The sequence below is a fragment of the Pituophis catenifer genome, unplaced genomic scaffold (genome assembly GCF_029215685.1).
Source record: "Pituophis catenifer annectens isolate HBS135680 unplaced genomic scaffold, rPitCat1.0.hap2 SCAF_4, whole genome shotgun sequence".
NCBI classification, from domain to species: Eukaryota; Metazoa; Chordata; class Lepidosauria; order Squamata; family Colubridae; genus Pituophis; species Pituophis catenifer.
Window position 1 is genome coordinate 1492462 of NW_027256884.1, and position 19753 is coordinate 1512214.

At 42.6% G+C, this 19753-nt stretch overlaps 1 protein-coding gene across 1 annotated transcript; it reads right to left on the bottom strand.

The window, feature by feature from the left end:
- Window positions 1-9206: 9206 nt before the first annotated feature.
- FGFRL1 (fibroblast growth factor receptor like 1) lies at window positions 9207-19264 on the bottom strand. The gene is made up of 3 exons (XM_070942872.1): window positions 18984-19264; window positions 14558-14911; window positions 9207-11663 (listed from the first exon to the last, which is right to left on the bottom strand). The coding sequence occupies exons 1-3, from the start codon at window positions 19237-19239 to the stop codon at window positions 11254-11256; spliced, it is 1020 nt and encodes a 339-aa protein (XP_070798973.1). The 5' UTR covers window positions 19240-19264; the 3' UTR covers window positions 9207-11253.
- Between the last annotated feature and the right edge of the window lie 489 nt (window positions 19265-19753).

Below are 19753 nucleotides of genomic sequence, written 5' to 3' on the forward strand. Positions count from 1 at the left end.
GGTGCACAGGCTGGATCCGTTGGCCAGCGAGGTCTCCTTGAAGAAGTCTTTCCTTCTTTGCCCGGGGAGCAGGGCTGCAGCGCTGACTTCTTGAACTTGAACCCCACCTGTTCCCAAGCGAATCCCCCGGTAGAAGAACAAATGAACAATAAAAGCTCTGGAATCCATGGAAACTTGTGGCTGTCTACAATCCAGCAGGCTCTGTTACACCGCATTCTTCAAATACACACGGTTACCAGTTGCGATAGTCACATGAAAGTTTCCGCCTATAGTCAGGCCCTGAGACCAACGGAACAAATCAAATTTCAAAGGAGTGAATGCAGCTGACACTCAAGACCCCACTTGTAGAGGCTACTCAAGAAGAGAGAGAGAGAGAGAGAGAGAGAGAGAAAGCTGGGCGAGGAAGGATCTCTACCTAACAGGGCACTGTAGAAACATGACCTTAAGTTATTGAGGCCGAGATAAAAGGGAATGAAGAGAATTAATCTACCTTGAAAGAACGGGGAAATGTTGACCAATTAGGACCAGATCCAAAGCCCCATCAAAGATAACAGAGACCACCATAAAATGGTTGAGCTTTGAAGAAACGAACGGCTGTGCAAATGGTCAACTTGAAATAAAGATGGGATGCTTGGTGAACATCATCCTCACTGCTACCTAAACAAACGAGGAGCAAAATTGCCTGGTGCTTTGTGGAGTTTATCTTTAGTTACAAAGCTTCCATGGATTTGGATCTGTGCTGGGCTTCCAGTCCAGCTGGGAATTTGTTCCCTCCCTCTTTATTTCTGGGCATAATGTGGCTTAATGTTTTCCTTTGTGTTTCATTTGTAGGTGCTACTTGGTGGTCCTTCAGAAGAAAGGGACCTCCTGTGGCATTGTGGTGAGGAACAGGGTCAGGGAGACATGTGAATGTCAGTCCAACCTGAACTCTACACCTACAGTTGTGGCCATACAGTTGTGGTTCACCTTTGAATAACAATAGCACTTTGACTTATACACCGCTTCACAGTGCTTTCCAGCCCTCTCTAAGCGGTTTACAGAGTCAGCCTCTTGCCCCCAACAATCTGGGTCCTCATTTGACCCACTTCGGAAGGATGGAAGACTGAGTCAACCTTGAGCCAACTGGCAGAATTAGCCTGCAATACTGCATTCTAACAGGAAGGAAGGAAGGAAAGAAGGAAGGAAGGAAGGAAGGAAGGAAGGAAGGAAGGAAGGAAGGAAGGAAGGAAGGAAGGGCAATAGCAGTTAGACTTATATACTGCTTCATAGTCCTTTACAGCCCTCTCTAAGTGACTTAAAGAGTGAGCATATTGCCCCCAACAATCTGGGTCCTCATTTTACCAACCTCGGAAGGATGGAAGGCTGAGTCATCCTTGAGCCTGGTGAGATTCGAACCGCCAAATTGCAGGCAGCCGACAGTCAGCAGAAGTAGTCTGCACTACTGTACTCGTAACCACTGTGCCACCACAGCTCTTAATCTTGCAGGATTATTTGCTGGTTTGTCTACAAGTTCGTTGGACCTTAGGTGAGGAAAACAGTTGGGATGTGGCCATTAGAAGACACTAATTCGGCCAAGTTTCACCCTTCAAGGAATTCACCAGAATAATTTTTTGACATCGTCTTCTGTGCCTTATTTCAGACAGGCATCATGGAGATTAGAAAAAAGTCTGCAGGACCATCTTCAAATCATCCATCCAAGAGCCGAAAGGGAAGCTGTATTAAGCCAATCCAGAAAGCACCTTATTCCAATTTTAAAAAAATAAATTACAATACAATTTTAAAAGGAAGCACTTATTGTAGCAGGAGGAGAACCTGCACATTGGGTTTGGTCTTCTGAGGTGGTCCTAGCCCCATGGGCCTTGCTGCCCTAGACGTCTGATTGGCCCCTTGCTCCGGGTTTACAGGAGACCTCTCAAAATGTTGTTATTGTTGTTTTAGCCGGCTTGTGGAAGGTAGACAGACAAGCATTGTCTGCAGCAACTTGAGAAGTAATCGAAAAAGGTCATCCATCATGGGAAAGGCTCTAAAATACATTGAAACCATCATTCTTTGGCTTTGAAATAAGCCCCATTTCAATTTTCAAGGGCCCTTGGACAGAGCTAATTTGTGGAGCAGAAATTTCTTTCAAAGCCCTATAAATAACAAAAGTGATGGCAGGAAAAGCCACACAAGTTTCCACTAATGCTCTAATCCAATCAATGCAGCCACCTATCAGGGTAATTGAACCCTCCGGTTTGAAGTCCGTCTTCTGAGACCCGAGATCAAAGCAACTCTAACCTTCCGCGTCTGGCCCAAAGTGGGAATATTTGCATGCATCTACATATTTGCATCAGTTATGCAAGGAATGGGAGCAGGGTGGGGGCGGCAGGAAAGCTCTGCGTTCTTGACATTCATTGAAAAACTTGACCGAGCTTCAGAAGAGCGTGAGACGCCACTTGGCAACCTTCAGAAGAAATTTTAGGGTCTCTGGTGGAGTTGCACGTAGGATTCCACAAATCTGAGATAATTGAGTGAAGAGGATTAGGTGAGGGAGCAATATCTCCCATTGTGTCAGATGATAGGAACTGTCCCTCCCCTGGGAAATTGTCATGAGTTGGGTTTTTTAAAAAATCTATGATTAGGAGATGGTGATTGGGGGAATCTTGTATCTAACAGTAGTCTAGATTCTGAATATTTTAACAGAGGAACAGAGTTGGAAGGGACCTTGGAGGTCATCTAGTCCAACCCCCACACCCAAGCAGGAGACTGTATACCATTTCTGTCCAGTGTCTTCTTGAAAGCTTCCAGTGATGAAACTCCCATAACTTCTGAAGGCAACTTCTGATCCATTGGTTGATTGTCCTCCCTGTCAGAAAATTCCTCCTTATTTCCAGGTTGAATCTGTCCTTGATTAGTTTCCATTCATTGTTCCTTGTCTGGCCTTCGGGTGCTTTGGAAAATAGCTTGACCCCCCTTCCTCCTCTCTGCGGCAGCCCCTCAAGTATTGGAACATTGCTATCATGTCTCCCCTGGTCCTTCTCTTCACTAGACTAGACATACCAGTTCCTGCAACTGTTCATCATATGTTGTAGCCTCCAGTCCCCTAATCATATTTCTTACTCTTCTCTGCACTCTTTCTAGAGTCTCACCATCATTTTTATAGTGTGGTGACCAAAACTGGATGCAGGATTCTAGGTGTGGCCTTACTAAGGCTTTATAGAGTAGTATTAGTACCTCCCTTGATCTTGATTGCATCCCTCTGTTCATGCAATTTAGGATTGCATTGGCTCTTTTGGCTGCCGCTGCACACTGCTGGCTCCTATTTAACTGCTTGTCCACTAAGACTCCAAGATGCCTCTCACAGTTACTGCTATTAAGCCTGGTTTAGGTGACTGCTATTAAGCCTGAATGGGACTCAGGTGGAGTTCCATTCACAGAAACCCCACACTGCATCCACTTCCTTAAGACTCTCCAATTCCATTTAGTTCAGAGTTGGACGTCTTCCAAGAAGAGGAGAAAAAATATATAAAACAAGGAATTGCGCCTGGGTAGTGCAAACAAGAGAACACCACACATAATTCCATATTTTTTCCCCTTCAGAGTGGAACAAATTCTCTCACACTCCTAAACAACTTGCAATGATGGCAATGATTAACATTAAGCCACCAGGGTTTTTCCAAAATTTGCTAATGGGTGTCAGTTGTGGCTTCCTTCGTACAATACTGTGTCCCTTCTACGGCTTTCAGTGCTATTTGTGACATCTTTAGAAAGGGATCCTTTTGTCAGTTTCAATAATGATTATTGATTGAGGATGTGCTGTCAGGTTGGTGTCGATTCTTAAATGACTACAGATAGATTTTTCCCCTTTTTCAGCTTTGAATCAAGTCCTCCCACAGCTACTTTGCAAATGCCAAGGAAAAAAGAAAGGCAAAAGGGAAGGAAGGAAGGAAGGAAGGAAGGAAGGAAGGAAGGAAGGAAGGAGGGAGGGAGGGAGGGAGGGAGGGAGGGAGGGAGGGAAGGAAGAAAGAAAGAAAGAAAGAAAGAAAGAAAGAAAGAAAGAAAGAAGGGAGGGAGGGAGGGGATAAGGAAGGGAGGGAGGGAGAAGAGGAGGGAGGAAGGAAACAAGAAAAGAAAAGGAAAAAGAAAGAAAGAAAGAAAGAAAGAAAGAAAGAAAGAAAGAAAGAAAGAAAGAAAGAAAGAAAGAAAAAGGGAGGGAGGGAGAGGACCAATAAAAGAGAATATTTGCAGCCTGGGGTTGAAATAAGGGATTGTTGGTGCCTTCTAAGCTTGCTTTTTTTTCCTTGCAGATGTTTCATGACCCAAACTAGGTAGCCTCATCAGCCCTCAGAGAACAACTCAACTCTCTTCTAGCATGATGTTACCTAGTTGGGTAATGAAATGTCTGCAAGAAAACAAAGAAGCTAAGTAAGCACCAAGGATCCATCAGAAAGATAGGAAAGGGAGGGAGGGAGGGAGGGAGGGAGGAAGGAAGGAAGGAAGGAAGGAACTTACTTTCACTTTTGGAGGGGTGTGTGTGTGTGTGTGTGTGTGTGTGTGTGTTAAAACAGTTATGGCCTTGACTCTTTGCCCTTCTCAAAGACATTCCTGCCCAGTGACTTCATTTCCATTTCTTGTAAGAGGAACTGGCTGAACCGAAGCCTCTTACCTTCTGGCACTTCCACTCTGAGCATCGGAAGTATCGATCCTGGAAACAGGAGACGCTGTTGACCCAATGGGGAAATGTCACCACACAGTGGCCTCTTTGCCATAGGCTGCTGCCCAGTTCCTTTAGAGCCAATCATGGTTTGGGTTTTCCTGCACTTTGGACCAAATGATCTTTTGTGATCTCTTCCGCCGTTCAGGGTGAGAATAACATACAACTCTTTCGAGTGACTCAACAAACATGTTTTGAGTACATCAAGGGAACATTAGAGGTGTTTGATGTTTGCCTAGTCAAGTAAACCTTATTATAGGAAGTCTTTTCTCATTTGAATGGATGTGAAATGGATGTCTTAACTCTGGGTTTTGAGACGGTGCCTTGTAATTCACTGAAAACCAATCATTATTAATCAGCTGCCTTTCTTATTTACAGTTCTGCAGCTTTGGTGCTATTAAATTCATGGACTCAAGATTGGCAAAAGACCAAAAAAGCTGCTCAGAAGTTTGTAGAGATTCTCAGTCATCCAAGTCACGGTTGTCCCAAAGGTGCTTTTTCAGGAAACAACTGAGACTTCCTTGTTTTTTCTTTTGAAGACGTTTCCCTTCTTATCCAAGAAGCTTCTTCAGTTCTGATAGGCTATCCTATCATTCTTCCATTCCCCACTATCCTGTCAGAGCTGAAGAAGCTTCAGAGAAGCTTCCATTCCCCACTATCCTGTCAGAGCTGAGAAGCCAAATGTCTTTAAAAACAACAACAACAACAACAAGAAAGTCCAGTTGCCTCCTGAAAAAGCACCTTTGGGACTGCTGAGAAGTTGTTGGTGTCTATGTGTGTAACCAAACAACACCAAGTCTACAGTGAAAGGTTGGCTCTGAAGTGCAGACAATGATCAATGCATGTCCTCAATTTCTGTTCAGTTCTGTCAATCAGTGCTTGGAATCTACCCCGCCTTCCATCTTCCTAAGGTGCTTGTTTCCTTCTTACTTGCAAAGCAAGTGGCAGCAGATCTTATTTGGGCTTGGAAGAGAAACGGGCCCAAGTCTTAAGACAGAAGATGGTATGGAAGGTTAGGGAAAAAAATCGCAAGCATGGCAACATTTCCATGTTGTTGCCAGTAACACAAGCTGGATTAAACGTTCTTCATGCTTCCAAAACAAGAAATCATATCCTTATTTGGTTTGAGAAAGTGAGCAAGGAATAAAGACATTGTTTCTGGACTAGAAGCCCCTTCCTTCACTCTCCCTACCCCCCAGCCCATATTTTTAAAAGGCTGTGAGTATCTGTTACTACACAAAGTTACAACCACATTCTATTTGTGTGAATTTCCAAAATTCTTCCACTCCAGAACACACAATGAGTAACCTGATGGATTCTAAAGTGTTAAATCCTTTACTTCGTTTAACCACATGCGATCACTTGTGTGATGTAAAACACTGGTAGGAGATCCCTTGTAAAGTTGTAGCAGCCGTTGTGAAGTTGTAGCAGCCATTGTGAAGTTGTAGCTGCCATTTTGACTTTTTTAACCATCCTGCCCCCAAGAATCTCCTGATTCCAGTCATTAATTTTAAATGGTGCCACAATAACATTTTAATAATGGTATAAACTGCATACAGAAATCAACGCCATCTTTTCTTTATAACCGTATTTCCATTCCTTCTGGTTTTCTATTATGTCTTTAATAAATTGCACAATTCAGTTACTTCACATTTTCTTTTAATTTTCAATTCTTCAATAAAGCTCTCACCTCAAATACAGGATTGTCAAAACAAACTCAAGAGACACTCAGGCATAGACACTAAGTTCATTTTTATGATCCAGGCCCTATTAACAAGGAATTTATGACTGAAGTTTGATTTGGCTCTAATGCTACTTTTGTAGCTCAACTGTAGCTCAAATTCTTATCTCCATTACAGATGCCACCAACCTTTTAACAGTTTTCTGGGTCTGTAAAACAGTTGTATGCTGTTAAAATAAATGATCACACAGGTGTTGTCTTGTTTTGTCACTTTGGTGAGCAAATGACCAGACCAATTATACTGTTATGCCAGAAAAGGAAGGATAGAATTCTTAGTCAACTCTGTAGACATTCTTGTCATTTCTGGAACCAATCTCCAAAGGGAAAAAGCCAACAATTTCAAGGACACAATCTATGTGTGGAGAAGATCAGCTCTAATCCTGCATTTCAGTTTCATTCAATGAAATGCATTCCCTGGTAGCTCAGGAATAAGAATGGAGCACCAACATCTGCAAAACCAATGATAAATTCACTTTTTGTTTTGCTCAGAATTATGGGGCTATTTCTGAGCAAGAATGCAGACTACCAAGCTCCATGCAAGGAGTATGGAAGGATGAAATTCGTTCTCAGAGTTAATTTAAGACTATTTGCTGCCCCAATTGGCTAAATTATAAACTCTGGAAAACAGGCATCCTTGGTGGCCACTGAGACCTTGACCTGATTTTTTTTTTTTATGACTCCCTTCAAAATAGAGAATCTCCTCTTCTGCACACCTTGATGGAATTAAGGTAGTATGGAATTATTAAAACAGAACAGCCAATCGAAGTGTTCTGGGACTCTTCCCCTCTTAGAGATGCTCAATTTTGAATAAGAGAAGATACATGGAAATAAAAACTTGCACACCAAAATATTTACAGGCTGTGTTCCTACAATATGTTTAAACTTGGTTGACTGATAAATTTAACCATTTTCTTGATTTGAACAATAGATTGAACCATGGACTAAAAATAGATTGTTAGTCAAGAAACAACTATTTAACTGAGGGTAACAATAACCAAGGCTATATTTCTACATCCAGTAGAGGGCATCCTTATCCAAGCTGCAAAAATCTAGGTGAGCATAAGATGGCAGGAAAGAGATAATAAGTTTATGTGCAGGGCTCCTGCCACCCAGTGGCCAGTTCAATTTTTGCAGCCCAGAAATTAAGCTATGACACCAAGATTAAGATTATCTGAGAGGTTTCTTTATCCATTATAACTATGATAAGGTTATAGAAACATGAACACAGTATGTTCTTACATTCTTCTTCCTCTTCCTCTTCTTCTTCCTCCTCTTCTTCTTCTTCTCCTTCTCCTCCTTCCCCTCCTCCTCCCCTTCCTTCCTTCCTTCCTTCCTTCTCAAAATCTTGCCAAGTTTTCCAACAAGCTTTCCTTTTTTTGTAAACCCTCTGGAGTAAGTTTTCAATCGAGTTTCTCCCTTTCAAAGCAGAAATGTTGATTTTTATTCAACCTTCTTGGAATAAGCATGTTTTAATTTAGACCATCCTTAGAGCTAAGAAAAATTTCCATAAATGACTGCCTGGCAATAATTCAGAAAAGACCAATTTTAAAATCACCGTTAACTCAGGCGATCACTTTGAAAGGCATAAAGACTTGATAAGGCAGCGTGTGAATAAAATTTATTTATTATTCCATCAACCAGCCACACCTTCATCAGGGTTCCGTAGACGTTAACAAAAATTGCATAGTTGTTACTTTCATTACTTTTAGTGGATTGCTCTGAACAGCTAACAATTTAATGCTTATTTATTCTTATATTTCTGACCTTGTTATGAACATCTGGGTGCACCTCTGTTCTCCCATGTTTTGGTGCTTTCTAAACCAACACAGTGATTAACAGAGCAAGAAAAATTGTGCTTTTCCCATATGAACTTTAAGTTGTCAACCCTAATAGCCTAAAAAACTTTCAGGAGGCGTATATGCAAAATACTTTGATCACAACCCATAATCCACTGCCCTGCGCTTCTGGACTGGAATAAAGTTTTCCAGCGCTAGGATTGTAAAAGACTCTCAGAAAATCGCTTAAAAGCAGACTCCAAACTGAAATGCCATCTGGAGGAAATCCTATTTCCCCAGCAATAAAATACTTCTGAAAAGGCAGTTGAAGTGCTACTTGGAAAGAGATGAGAATTGGATGGCATGTTTTGCCTCCCTGCATATCTATCAGGTAGGAATTCTACATAGCAGCATTTAATTTAATGGATGTTGTATTCCTCATACACCATAAAATTTAGGTTTCTCCAACAAAGTAGGAGTAGATTTTGAAAAACATAGTATATGCAGTCATGGAACATAAAACATTAGGCTTGAAGGGACCTTGGAGGTCTTCTAGTCCAGCCCCGTTTAAGGGAGGAGATCCTATACAATTCCAGATAAGCGGTTGTCCAGTCTCTTCTTGAAAACCTCCAGTGATGAAAGTCTGTAGAGATTCTCAGTCATCCAGGCCATGGTTGTCCCAAAGGTGCTTTTTCAAGAGGCAACTGGACTGGTTTTTTTTCTTTGAAGACGTTTCGCTTCTCATCCGAGAAGCTTCTTTAGTTCTTCTTCTTCAGCATTGAAGAAGCTACTTGGATAAGAAGCAAAACATTTTCAAAGGAGGTGTCCATAGAGATTCTCAGTCCTCCAGGTCATGGTTGTCCCAAAGGTGCTTTTTCAAGAGGCAACTGAACTTCCTTGTTTTTTCTTTTGAAGATGTTTCGCTTCTCATCCGAGAAGCTTCTTCGGCTCTGATTGGATGGTGGGGAATGGAAGGATTTATACTCCTTGCAGACAGCTGGTCATTTGCATTCTTTTAGCGAGTCATTGAAGCACTTGGAGGTTGCTTCTCTCAAAAAGGATGCAAATGACCAGCTGTCTGCAAGGAATATAAATCCTTCAAATTCCCCACCATCCATTCAGAGCTGAAGAAGCTCCTTGGATGAGAAGCGAAACGTCTTTGAAGAAAAACCAAAATAATCCAGCTGCCTCTCGAAAAAAGCACCAGTGATGAAAAACAATAGAATACAACAATAGTATTCTTCATCTTGATTAAGATGAATTCTTGATATTCATCTTAATTTGATATTCTTCAGTGTGAAACATTGAATAGCTGAAATCTCATGGGTGAAATCCTTTGGCATCAGTTATTACCTTGGCACTGAAATTTTCATTCATATTTGGTTCTGCCATATGCCAGCATAGGGTTATTCCATTTAAAAGTCCCTCTTGTTTCAGTGTCAGAGCCCTGCTTACTTGTTGAAAACAAGCAATGGCTTCGGGGAAGAAAACAAGAACCCCAACTTTTGCTGAACCAACAAGAGGATTGCCTAGAAAATGATGAGCCGTAGCCTAGAGGTGACTTCAGAAGGATAAACCATGCGCTGTGACACGATATTAAGCTCTCCCTTTGTGTACTTGAATCACAATAATGCCTGCAAATATAAAAGGGGCAGCGCTCACATCCAGATGTCACCAGATGTTTTATCCCTTGAAGGATGCTAACATCACGGGCCCCATTATAGTTTGGGCTGCAAACACAGGACCCTATTAAAAATTATTTTCCTCATCTTTTAGAGCCTGCCATTCACAGCAATCTGGGGGTAAAATAAACCACGGTCAAAGATAGGGATAGAAATGCTTACTTTGCAAGAAAATATACATTTTACAAAATAAATTAAATATACACGATTTGCGCTTAAACTCTATATAGAAATTTTTTTAAAAAGTTTACGTTCTTTTTTCTTTCTTTCTTTTTACTGAATCTGCCTCGACTCCATTTTAATACGGTCACATTTTCCGTTTCTCCCCTCAGAACTGAAGTGAAATACGCACAAATTAGTAAGATGGATCCCCTCTTCCGTCTCTCTCTCTCTCTCTCTCTCTCTCAACCTGCAAGTCGTACTACAGAAATAAATTTGTTCCTGAGAAACAGAGGAAATTCCGTTTGTTTCGAGACACTTCAGCTTATTTGTGTTGTCATGAAGAGGCTTTTCTGCTATAATCCATGAAAATTGGGTTTACACCTCAGGTAAGGGAAGAATACGAGGCTGAGGGTGGGGACGCAGAGGAGCTCAAAAACCCCAAGATGTTGGCCTTCATTGACACGATGGCCTCAAGCAGGAGACCAAAGCCCATCCCTATTGAAGGCCTCCATCTTGGCTTTTGTGAACCCCCCCCCCCATCCCATAATATCCCTGAAGGCCACCCTGACCCTAAATTCTAAAAAAAAGTCAGCAGTTCCAGTTCATCATCACCATTTATCAATTCAGCTTGATCATAATTAAATATAAATATAAAAGTGATCCATATATTGTTCTTCGTTTTGGGGAGGGAGGGGGCCAAGGGAAGGTTTCCATGGTTTTGCAGGAAGGGCTTTCTAGAGAATGAGGAGTTTGGTTATTGCTAACTATAAGGCAGCCTTTCTTGGCTTCACAACTTTGAAACGCACCGCCCCACAAACACACACACACACGCGCAACCCCCACACACTCATCCATCCATCTTCTTGGTAAGGCCACTCCAAGGCTTCCCTTTGGGCGTTGGCACTTTGGCGTTGTGCTGCTTGCTTGAAGAAGAACGGGGTTGGCTTGGATCATCTTCTGACCCTGTAGGTTAGCAGGCATCTGAAGCAGCTTTTCTCCAAGATAAAGCGGGCTCCTAAAGGAAGGCCTTTGCCATTTGGGAATTCCTTCATTACTCCTGGTCACAGTAACAACACACCCTGAACAAGACACCCCGTTTCGTTGTGTTGTCTTGTGTTATTTTGCCCCACACCCTGGCAGTTTCCGCTGATCCAAAGCGAATCAGACTTCCGTGTCACAACGTTCTAAAATGGCGGCCTTTTAACACGGATAATGGATGTGCTGGTGTTGGTGTACCTTGCCTTCCACGTGTGAATGGGTGTGAGTGTGGATGTCTGTATAAATTTTTGGGTACATTTTGGAAGCTGCGCTGGAAACCAGGACGGGCCCTTGGGTCAGCAAGTGTTGTTGCTGGGCTACATATTCCTCATAGTTTATGGAGGACAAGCAGTCTTTATCGGAGACCTGGGCTGTGCAGATCCGGTCTCGAGGCTGGGTCCTGTGTCCTGGAGTTGCAGCTGGAGGAGAACATGGCTTCTTCTTGGTTTGGCAAAGCCAGAGGACAATCGTCCCAAAGATGAAAACAGCCCCAGCTGGGATCCCAATGATGACAGGCCACGGTAGATTGCTGGCAGAAGAAGGTGCCATCGGTTGACTTGGGGTCTTGGGGTCTACATGACAGAAAGAACAAATAAAGGAGAAGAAGAATTAGAACCAGGCCAGGAAATGTCAGAATAGTGAGCTGGGTTTGGCCTCCCTTATCTGGCATCTTTCTTTCGGACATTTCAAAGCAGACACTGAGATGGAACTGAAGAACTTAGAAGAATGTATTCCAATATTTTACCAGTTTATCAAAATATAAAATACAGAAGTACAAAGAAAAAAAATGAAAATAAGGGAAAAGGGGAAGAGGAAAGGAGAAAAAGAAGAAAAGCATTGACTTCCGGTTCCTTTTGGTGCAGTAGAATAAGCGACTTTAAAAAAACCTCAATGTTTTACTTTTATATAGTAATATATACCAGCCGTTTCTATAACAACAAACCTATCTAATCAGCAAAACCCAAAATCAAAGTTTCATTTTTTTCCCACCTCAAGCACAAAGTCTCAGCTGAGCATGGGCAGGGAGAGGGGGCCCGCAGAGATTTTTGCTACCGGTTCTCCGAACCACCAACTGCCATCGCTACCGGATCGGGCAATCCAGTCCGAACTGGGAGCATTTCACCCCTGTTTCAAGGTCAGAAGAAAACATTCTCTCTCTTACACGTGAACAGGGATCCTAAACCTACAGCAGTAATTTGCTGGTTTGGAGTTGAGAAGAGAAGCTTCTTTAACCCTTTCTTCGCCTTGCACTTCTCCCCACTAAATACACCCAAGGCAAAGGTGGGTTTCAGATAATTTTATCACCGGTTTGCCGTGCACCAAAAAGCTTTGCTCTCGCGTGTGGCTTGCACGCATGCACATGGCTTAGAAAACATGGCTAAATAGGATACCACCCCTGATCCAAGGCTATTATAAATATTTTGCTTGTCATAACTATACTCTCTTCGGAACCTATGGAAGAAAAACATCTGGCTGAATTATTTAGAAGAAAGAGGTAAGGAAAGGAAGGTTAAGTATCCTTCTCTTCTTCAGTCCAAACAAATCTAGACCTTCTCTTCTCCAGATGGAGGTGATTGTTCAAAGTCAGGGACAGGGGCTTGCATGTAATCTGTAGTTCGGCCCTACGGCCTTGGTCTCCAGTCAGAGCAGAAACAGAATCCAACGTCACCAGATTTGTATGTACAATCCACCTTCCCTTCAGCTCTCAGAACCCAGAGATACACAGATGTTCCCATTATATTCTCCGCCCCCCCATGTATGGAGGGAACTATCTTCACATCGATAGTGTGTCTTCAGAGCTGGATAGCCAGATGTTATTCCATGAGGTTCAAAGCCTTTTCCAACAATTCATCCAGCGTTCTGGATCACTTCTGCACTGATGCTCTCTCTCTATATAAAGTTACAGAATGCTTGAAGGTTAATTAGTTCAATTTCTAGTATTCTGGTTTGAACTCCCCAGAATAATGCCTAGCTACCACCTCTGAGGAGTCCCAGTAAGGCTTAAACTGGTCATGTAGTGACCCCTGGTGATCATCGTAACAGATAATATAGTTCAGGATTGAAATGAGGGGTCCTGATGATGTTATTCAGTTTGGGTAATGAAACATCTTCCAGAAAAGCCACCAAGCTGAGAGCACCAAGGACTCCTGATGATCCATTGCTAGAACCTTCTCAATGACTCATTTTGGTCTGGGCAGAAGGTTGTGTGTAGACAACAAAGTTAATTTGCACTCCAAAACATGGCTTTTGTCCCCCAGGTGTTGAAGAAAAGCAATGCTTTTGTTTTCATATGCTAAGCTTTGTGGGACACATCTAGGATCAGATCTGTTAGGATAAAAATCCAGCCAAGTATTAATCGTTGGGATTAATAAAATGGGATTGACTCCCAAAGATAATTAAAGGACAATCTCTGCAAATTTCAACTTGAAATAAATTATAAAAAAGTGTGTCTTGCAAATACAAGAAGGACCTTCCTTTTCAGACAGTGATTTGAGCATTTGTTATAAAAATTTGCACGCAAAACAGTTAGCGGCTGGGTACCTCCACCTACCCATAGTTTTCTTTTTCTTTTTATCTTTATCTTTATCTTTTATTAGATTTGTATACCGCCTTTCTCCTTTCGGACTCAGGGCGGTGAACAGCCAAAATAAAAACATTTGTACACAAAAGTTAAAATAATTTTTAAAAATAATTAAATTTGGCCCATAATTTAAAACATTTCAATTAAAAATCAGTATCAAACATTAAAACCAACATGGAATCAGGCCAGCCCGGCTAACTGAAAAAAGTAAGTTTTTAGGGCCCGACGAAAAGTCAGGAGGTCTGGGATCACTCGTATCTCTGGGGGTAGATCGTTCCAGAGGGTAGATGCTGAGATGGACCAGCCTTAGCTTGATCTGCTCGTCTCAAACAATGAGGAGTTTCCAATTCCTGTTCTACAGGAGATGAAAAAGTATTTCCCATTTCCCAGAATGGTAAGAAGCATTTTCCAGGATAATTATGGTGGCTGAAAATTTAGGTGCCTTTAGCCGACCTCAATATTAGCCGGTGGAAATGTTAGCCAACGTTGACTTGAGTGAAGTTGATTTGGATACGAGTGATTATACGCTGAGAGCTCAAAATTCAGTTGCAAACACAACAGCTCTGAGCTTAAGAAAGCAAATTTAACAAATAACTACATCAAAGGTGTCAAACTCAAGGCCTGCGGCCATCCTGGAAATGGTAAGGAGCTGGCCTGCGTCACTTCGGCCACCCCATCCCGGCAGCCGTGCATGTGCACAGGAGGCAGCCAGGATGGTGAGGGCAGTGCCTGCACACGCATGTGCCTGCCCACTCCCCTCACCCGCCACCGGTCCACGGAGGACAACTACAATGCTGATCCGGCCTGCGAATAAATCGAGTTTGACACCCCTGATCTTCATTAAAGGAAAACTCAATGGTCAATAGATTGATGGAGACATCTCACCTGGTAACACGGTAAGAAATGCACTTCGGAAGCTGTAACCCATGGTGTTTGCCCCCAGGCAAATGTACATGCCAGCATCTTCTTCCTTGGCGCGTGCGATCATAAGTTTGTTCAGGTAGGAGCCATCCGGACGAGACCAAACATCTCCAGTGGGCAGCACCACAAACTTCTGCCCCCCGACATCGATGGTGGAATTGTATCTGCTCTCCGTGCCATACTCCACTCTCTTCAGCCACTGGATCACCGGTTTCACATCACTCCTCACCTTACATTGGAATGAGGTTGTTCCTCCGTAGTCCACCGTCGTGTTCACAGGATGCGTCCCGGTAAGAATGGGTTTGGATCGTGTCCTCTCTAGAAATAAATAAGAGTTTTCTCTTGAGTAAGAGCTGTCTAAACCTTGCATGTTGTTAGGAAATGATTATTACCTACCTTGTTGGGTTTGGCAATATATAAACCCTCAATATAGCTTTAAGACTGCTGTATTGCATCATACTGTGTCCTGATTGGTTAGCTCTGTAGCCAATCTCCTTAAGAGGGAGCTAGAAACATGGTTTGTTTCTCTTTGCTGTTCTTGCTCTCTGATATCTCTGTATGCTACTGTTTGCAAATCCAGAAGAACTGTTTATTGTGAATGACTACAACGACTGGTAAGAAGACTTTGTTATTGGATTATCCCTGGACTGTCATTTTGGCTATCTCCTGCTTTATATGTGTATGACTTGGACTGTTTATTGGACTGTGCCTTACTATTTCCTGAAAGTAAACACAACTCAGTGTATCTGTGTGTCGGCTATGTTTATTCGTAACTACTCTCAATCACTTTCATGTGCACACCCTTGCTACTCGAGGGTTACTCTGCGAATTCCTTAACACATGTGATACAGAATAACAATGTTGGGAGAGACCTTGGAGGACTTCTAATCCAACCTGCTGCTTGAGCAAGAGATCTCATGACAAATAGTTGTCCTATCTCTTCCTGAAAACCTCCAGTGATGGAGCATCCACAACTTCTGGAAGCAAGCCACTCCACTGATGAATTGCTCTCACTGTCAGCATTTTAGTCCTTCTCTAAATGCTAAAGAAGCCAAAGGCATCCAGAAACTAAAAAGAATCCACAAGGTTTGTTAATCTTCTGTAGAATCAATCAATTAACTCAATCCTTTCTAAATTAGAAGCTAGTATCATTCAATTATTTTTTTAACACATAGCAACTCTTAACCGACACATGCCTAACCAACCTGTCTTCCTCTCCCTTGCCCCGTGCATTTATTGAGAAGAATTATCGTTCTCAAAACTTAACGTTTCTTAATAAAAAAAAATCTATTAATCCCACTGATTCTTACTCTACAGCAAGACTGATGGCAAATTCAAGATGGATTTATATTTCCCTGGTGAAAATGGTCTGCCTTCTCTATAGTTGGTAGGACCATAGTCCTATATAATATATGTGGTACCTTGCTCAACAGTAGTAACTGTGAGCGGGATCTTGGAGTCCTAGTGGACAATCGCTTAAACATGAGCCGTGTGCAGGAGCTGCCAAAAAAGCCAACACAGTTCTAGGTTGCATAAACAGAGGGAGAGAATCAAGATCACGTGAAGTGTTAATACCACTTTATAAGGCCTTGGTAAGGCCACACTTGCAATCCTGCATCCAGTTTTGGTCGCCACAATGTAAAAAAGATGTGGAGACTCTAGAAAGAGTGCAGAGAAGAGCTACAAAGAGGATTAGGGGATTGGAAGCTAAAGCATACGATGAACGACTGCAGGAACTGGGCATGGTTAGCCTAGTGAAGAGAAGGACCAGGGATGCCATGATAGCAGTCTTCCAATATCTGAGGGGATGCCACAAAAAAGAGGGAGTCAAGCTATTCTCGAAAGCACCTGAGGTTAGGACAAGAAGCAAAGGATTGAAACTAATCCAGGAGAGAAGCAACCTGGAACTAAGGAGAAATTTCCTGACAGCGAGAACAATTAATCAGTGGAAGTACTTGCCTCCAGAAGTTGTAAATGCTCCAACACTGAAAATGTTTAAGAAGATGTTGGATAACCATTTGTCTGAAGTGGTGTAGGATTTCCTGCCTAAGCAGAGGGTTGGACTAGAAGACCACCGAAGTCCCTTCCAACTCTGTTATTCTATATTTCTATAATAAATATATAATAAAATATATAATAAATATATAATAACCAGAAGAGATCTGCTAAGAAGAATTGCAGGGCCATTGCAATAAAGAACACAGATCATAAGATGTAGCTTGTCAACTACACCAAAATGAACATGGAAACGGAGGGAATCAACTCAGGGAAAAGCCACATTTCGACGGCAGGTGGACCAGACAAGATCCCAGCAGCTCAGACAAAACAGCCAGAACATCAGATGATAAATCTCTTCTTTATCCCGTAGGATACACGAAGGGTAATCAGCCTTCAAATCTCCTTAATAGCAAAAATCTGGCAATTTATGCCTCTTTCTGTAAAGTTTGAAGAAAAAGACGCCATCCTTCTTTATCTGGAAAGGGAACGAAAGATAAATGGGAAGAGCCGAGCTGTGGCCGACGCCCGCCTGGTTTCGATGAAGGGGAAAATGCTACATGCTACATCCTACACGGAGCTGAGATTTGATTCATTTCCTTGTTTCTGCTCCTGGTTTTAATGTAAACACATGTTTTCACTGCTCCGCACAGCTGCGTCTTTATCAGTCCCAGATGTGGGACGGTCTTGTATCATCGGCTCACAACGGGGATGCTCGCATGTGCTTTCCATTCACATTTTTTATGTAGCTGAAAAAGGATAGTCCGTCGATGGGCTGCTTCAAGTCCTCTGATTGGAGAAGTTGGCCTTTGAGTAGAAAGTGCGGGCAGTCCTTGACTTACCAACATCCGTTTAGGGACCGTCCGAAATTACAACAGGAATGGGAAAAAAAGTGACTTATGGCCACTATGCACACTTACGACCGTGGAAGCACCCCCATGCCATCACTCTGCTAAACAACTATTTTCCACAACACTGTCCAACTACTGAGTAGGGCTGTATTACTATTATCCTTCTCATCTTTTCTATTACCTATTTGCTTATCTTCTTAGGACTACAATTTTGTTGCTTGTATCTTACGATTTATATTCATTGTTTTATTTAGGATCCTAGCATGATATATGTTGATTGCTTATTTAGTATCCTATGGCTATCCCTATGTGTTGTATCTTATGATTTATGGCGAATGTATTTTATGACGATTATGATCGTGATTTATCACTTGTTGCTTGAATGTAGAGAGGTTCTGCACCAGAGACAAATTCCTTGAATGTCCAATTTGGCCAATAAAGAATTCTATTCTATTCTATTCTATTCTATTCTATTCTATTCTATTCTATTCTATTCTATTCTATTCTATTCTATTCTACTCTACTACTCTACTCTACTCTACTCTACTCTACTCTACTCTACTCTACTCTACTCTACTCTATCCTCTATCCTATTCTTCATTCCACTACTCTACTCTACTCTACTCTACTCTACTCTACTCTACTCTACTCTACTCTACTCTACTCTACTCTACTCTACTCTACTCTACTCTACTCTACTCTACTCCACTCCACTCCACTCCACTCCACTCCACTCCACTCCACTCCACTCCACTCCATTCCATCTATTCTATTCATAGTCACATGATCAAAATTTGGATCTTGGCAATTGGCTCATATTTATGACGCTTGCAGTCTCCTGGGATCATGTGATCCCTTTTTGTGACTTTCTGACAATGAAAGTCAATGGGGAAGCCAGATTCACTTCACAACTGTGTTACTAACAATTGCAGTGATTCCATTAACAGCAAGAAAGGTCAAACAATGACCTTTGTTCTGACCCAGCTCCCCAAACACGACAAACCCTCTGAAGTTAACTCAAAGATTCCTTGATTAGGAGCGCCTGCAGCCCCTGCAAAAAGTTTCTCTCTCACCCCAGGCTAACAAGTCTGTCTGGCAGGGAGATGAATAGTTGTCAGCCACACCTATTCGTTTCCGCCCTTTGTCTTTTATCCCCAGAGCTAGGGTGGGGCTTCGCTAGCAGCGGCTGTGGCTCTTCTGTCCCAAGGACCAGCCCATAGATTTCCACTGCTCTCCTCTCCTCTGCCTTCTGCGCATCCACGCGTCAGGCACTGGACCCAGCTGTTCCTCCTCTTCCTCATCAGCCACCTCCAGACTTGGGGGCTGTTGACTCTCCATCGGAGGGCTGATGGACGGCCCAGGCTCTGTCTCTGTCTCTCTGACAACTCCATTCCCTCTTCCCCCTCGGAGCTCTCAGGTGGCCTTGATGCTGACCCTGACTCCCACACCTCCTCCTCCTCCTCCTCCTCTGATTCGGCTGCTGGAGGGGCTGGTGGCCAACAGGCCACAACACCTGTCATGCCCAACTGTCAGTCAATACTTACGGATCACTTCAACTTTGTAGGTGGCGTTGATTTCGCCCATCCTGTTAAAAACGCGGCAGGTGTATTTCCCGCTGTCCTCCGGCTTCAGGTTCTTCAAATTAAGTGTCCATCTCTTCCTCTTGTTCTCACCAATCTCCTGTGATGTGAGGGGCTTGTTGTCTTTTAGCCAGCTGATGTCCGGCCGGGGGTTGCCACTGGCCACACATTTTAGTCGAATCGAACTCCCCACCGGACGGGCGATCACCCGTTGTCTCATCTTTGCAGGCTGGGTGAATCTCGGTCGAGCTATAAAGAATAATAATAACAGAATTATTATTATTAGAGAATGAAGAGAAACAAAGTGTAGGAGGTTGGACTAGAAGACCTCCAGGGTCCCCTCCATCTCTATTATTCTGTTATCAGAAAAAGAATCATTGAGGAAAAATGTCATTAATCTGATAGCAAAGAATAATACGAACCTTTGTCTATAATATAGGATAATGTTTTAGAAGGCAAAACCAGTTGTGGGGGCAATAAGCTGACTTTGTATAAATATACAAAAGAATGAAGGCTATTGCTGAGCACATTGTAAGCCGCCCTGAGTCTCCGGAGAAGGGCGGCATATAAATCAAATTTAAAAAAAAAAAAAACTCATGTCTTTCCATTACAGCAGAATATAAATCACAAAACGCAACACACACACACACACACACACACGGACAAACATTTTTCTCAGCAACTTTTCGACAGAAATAACAGGTTACACCAAGCCCTGCTTTGTGTCTTCTGCT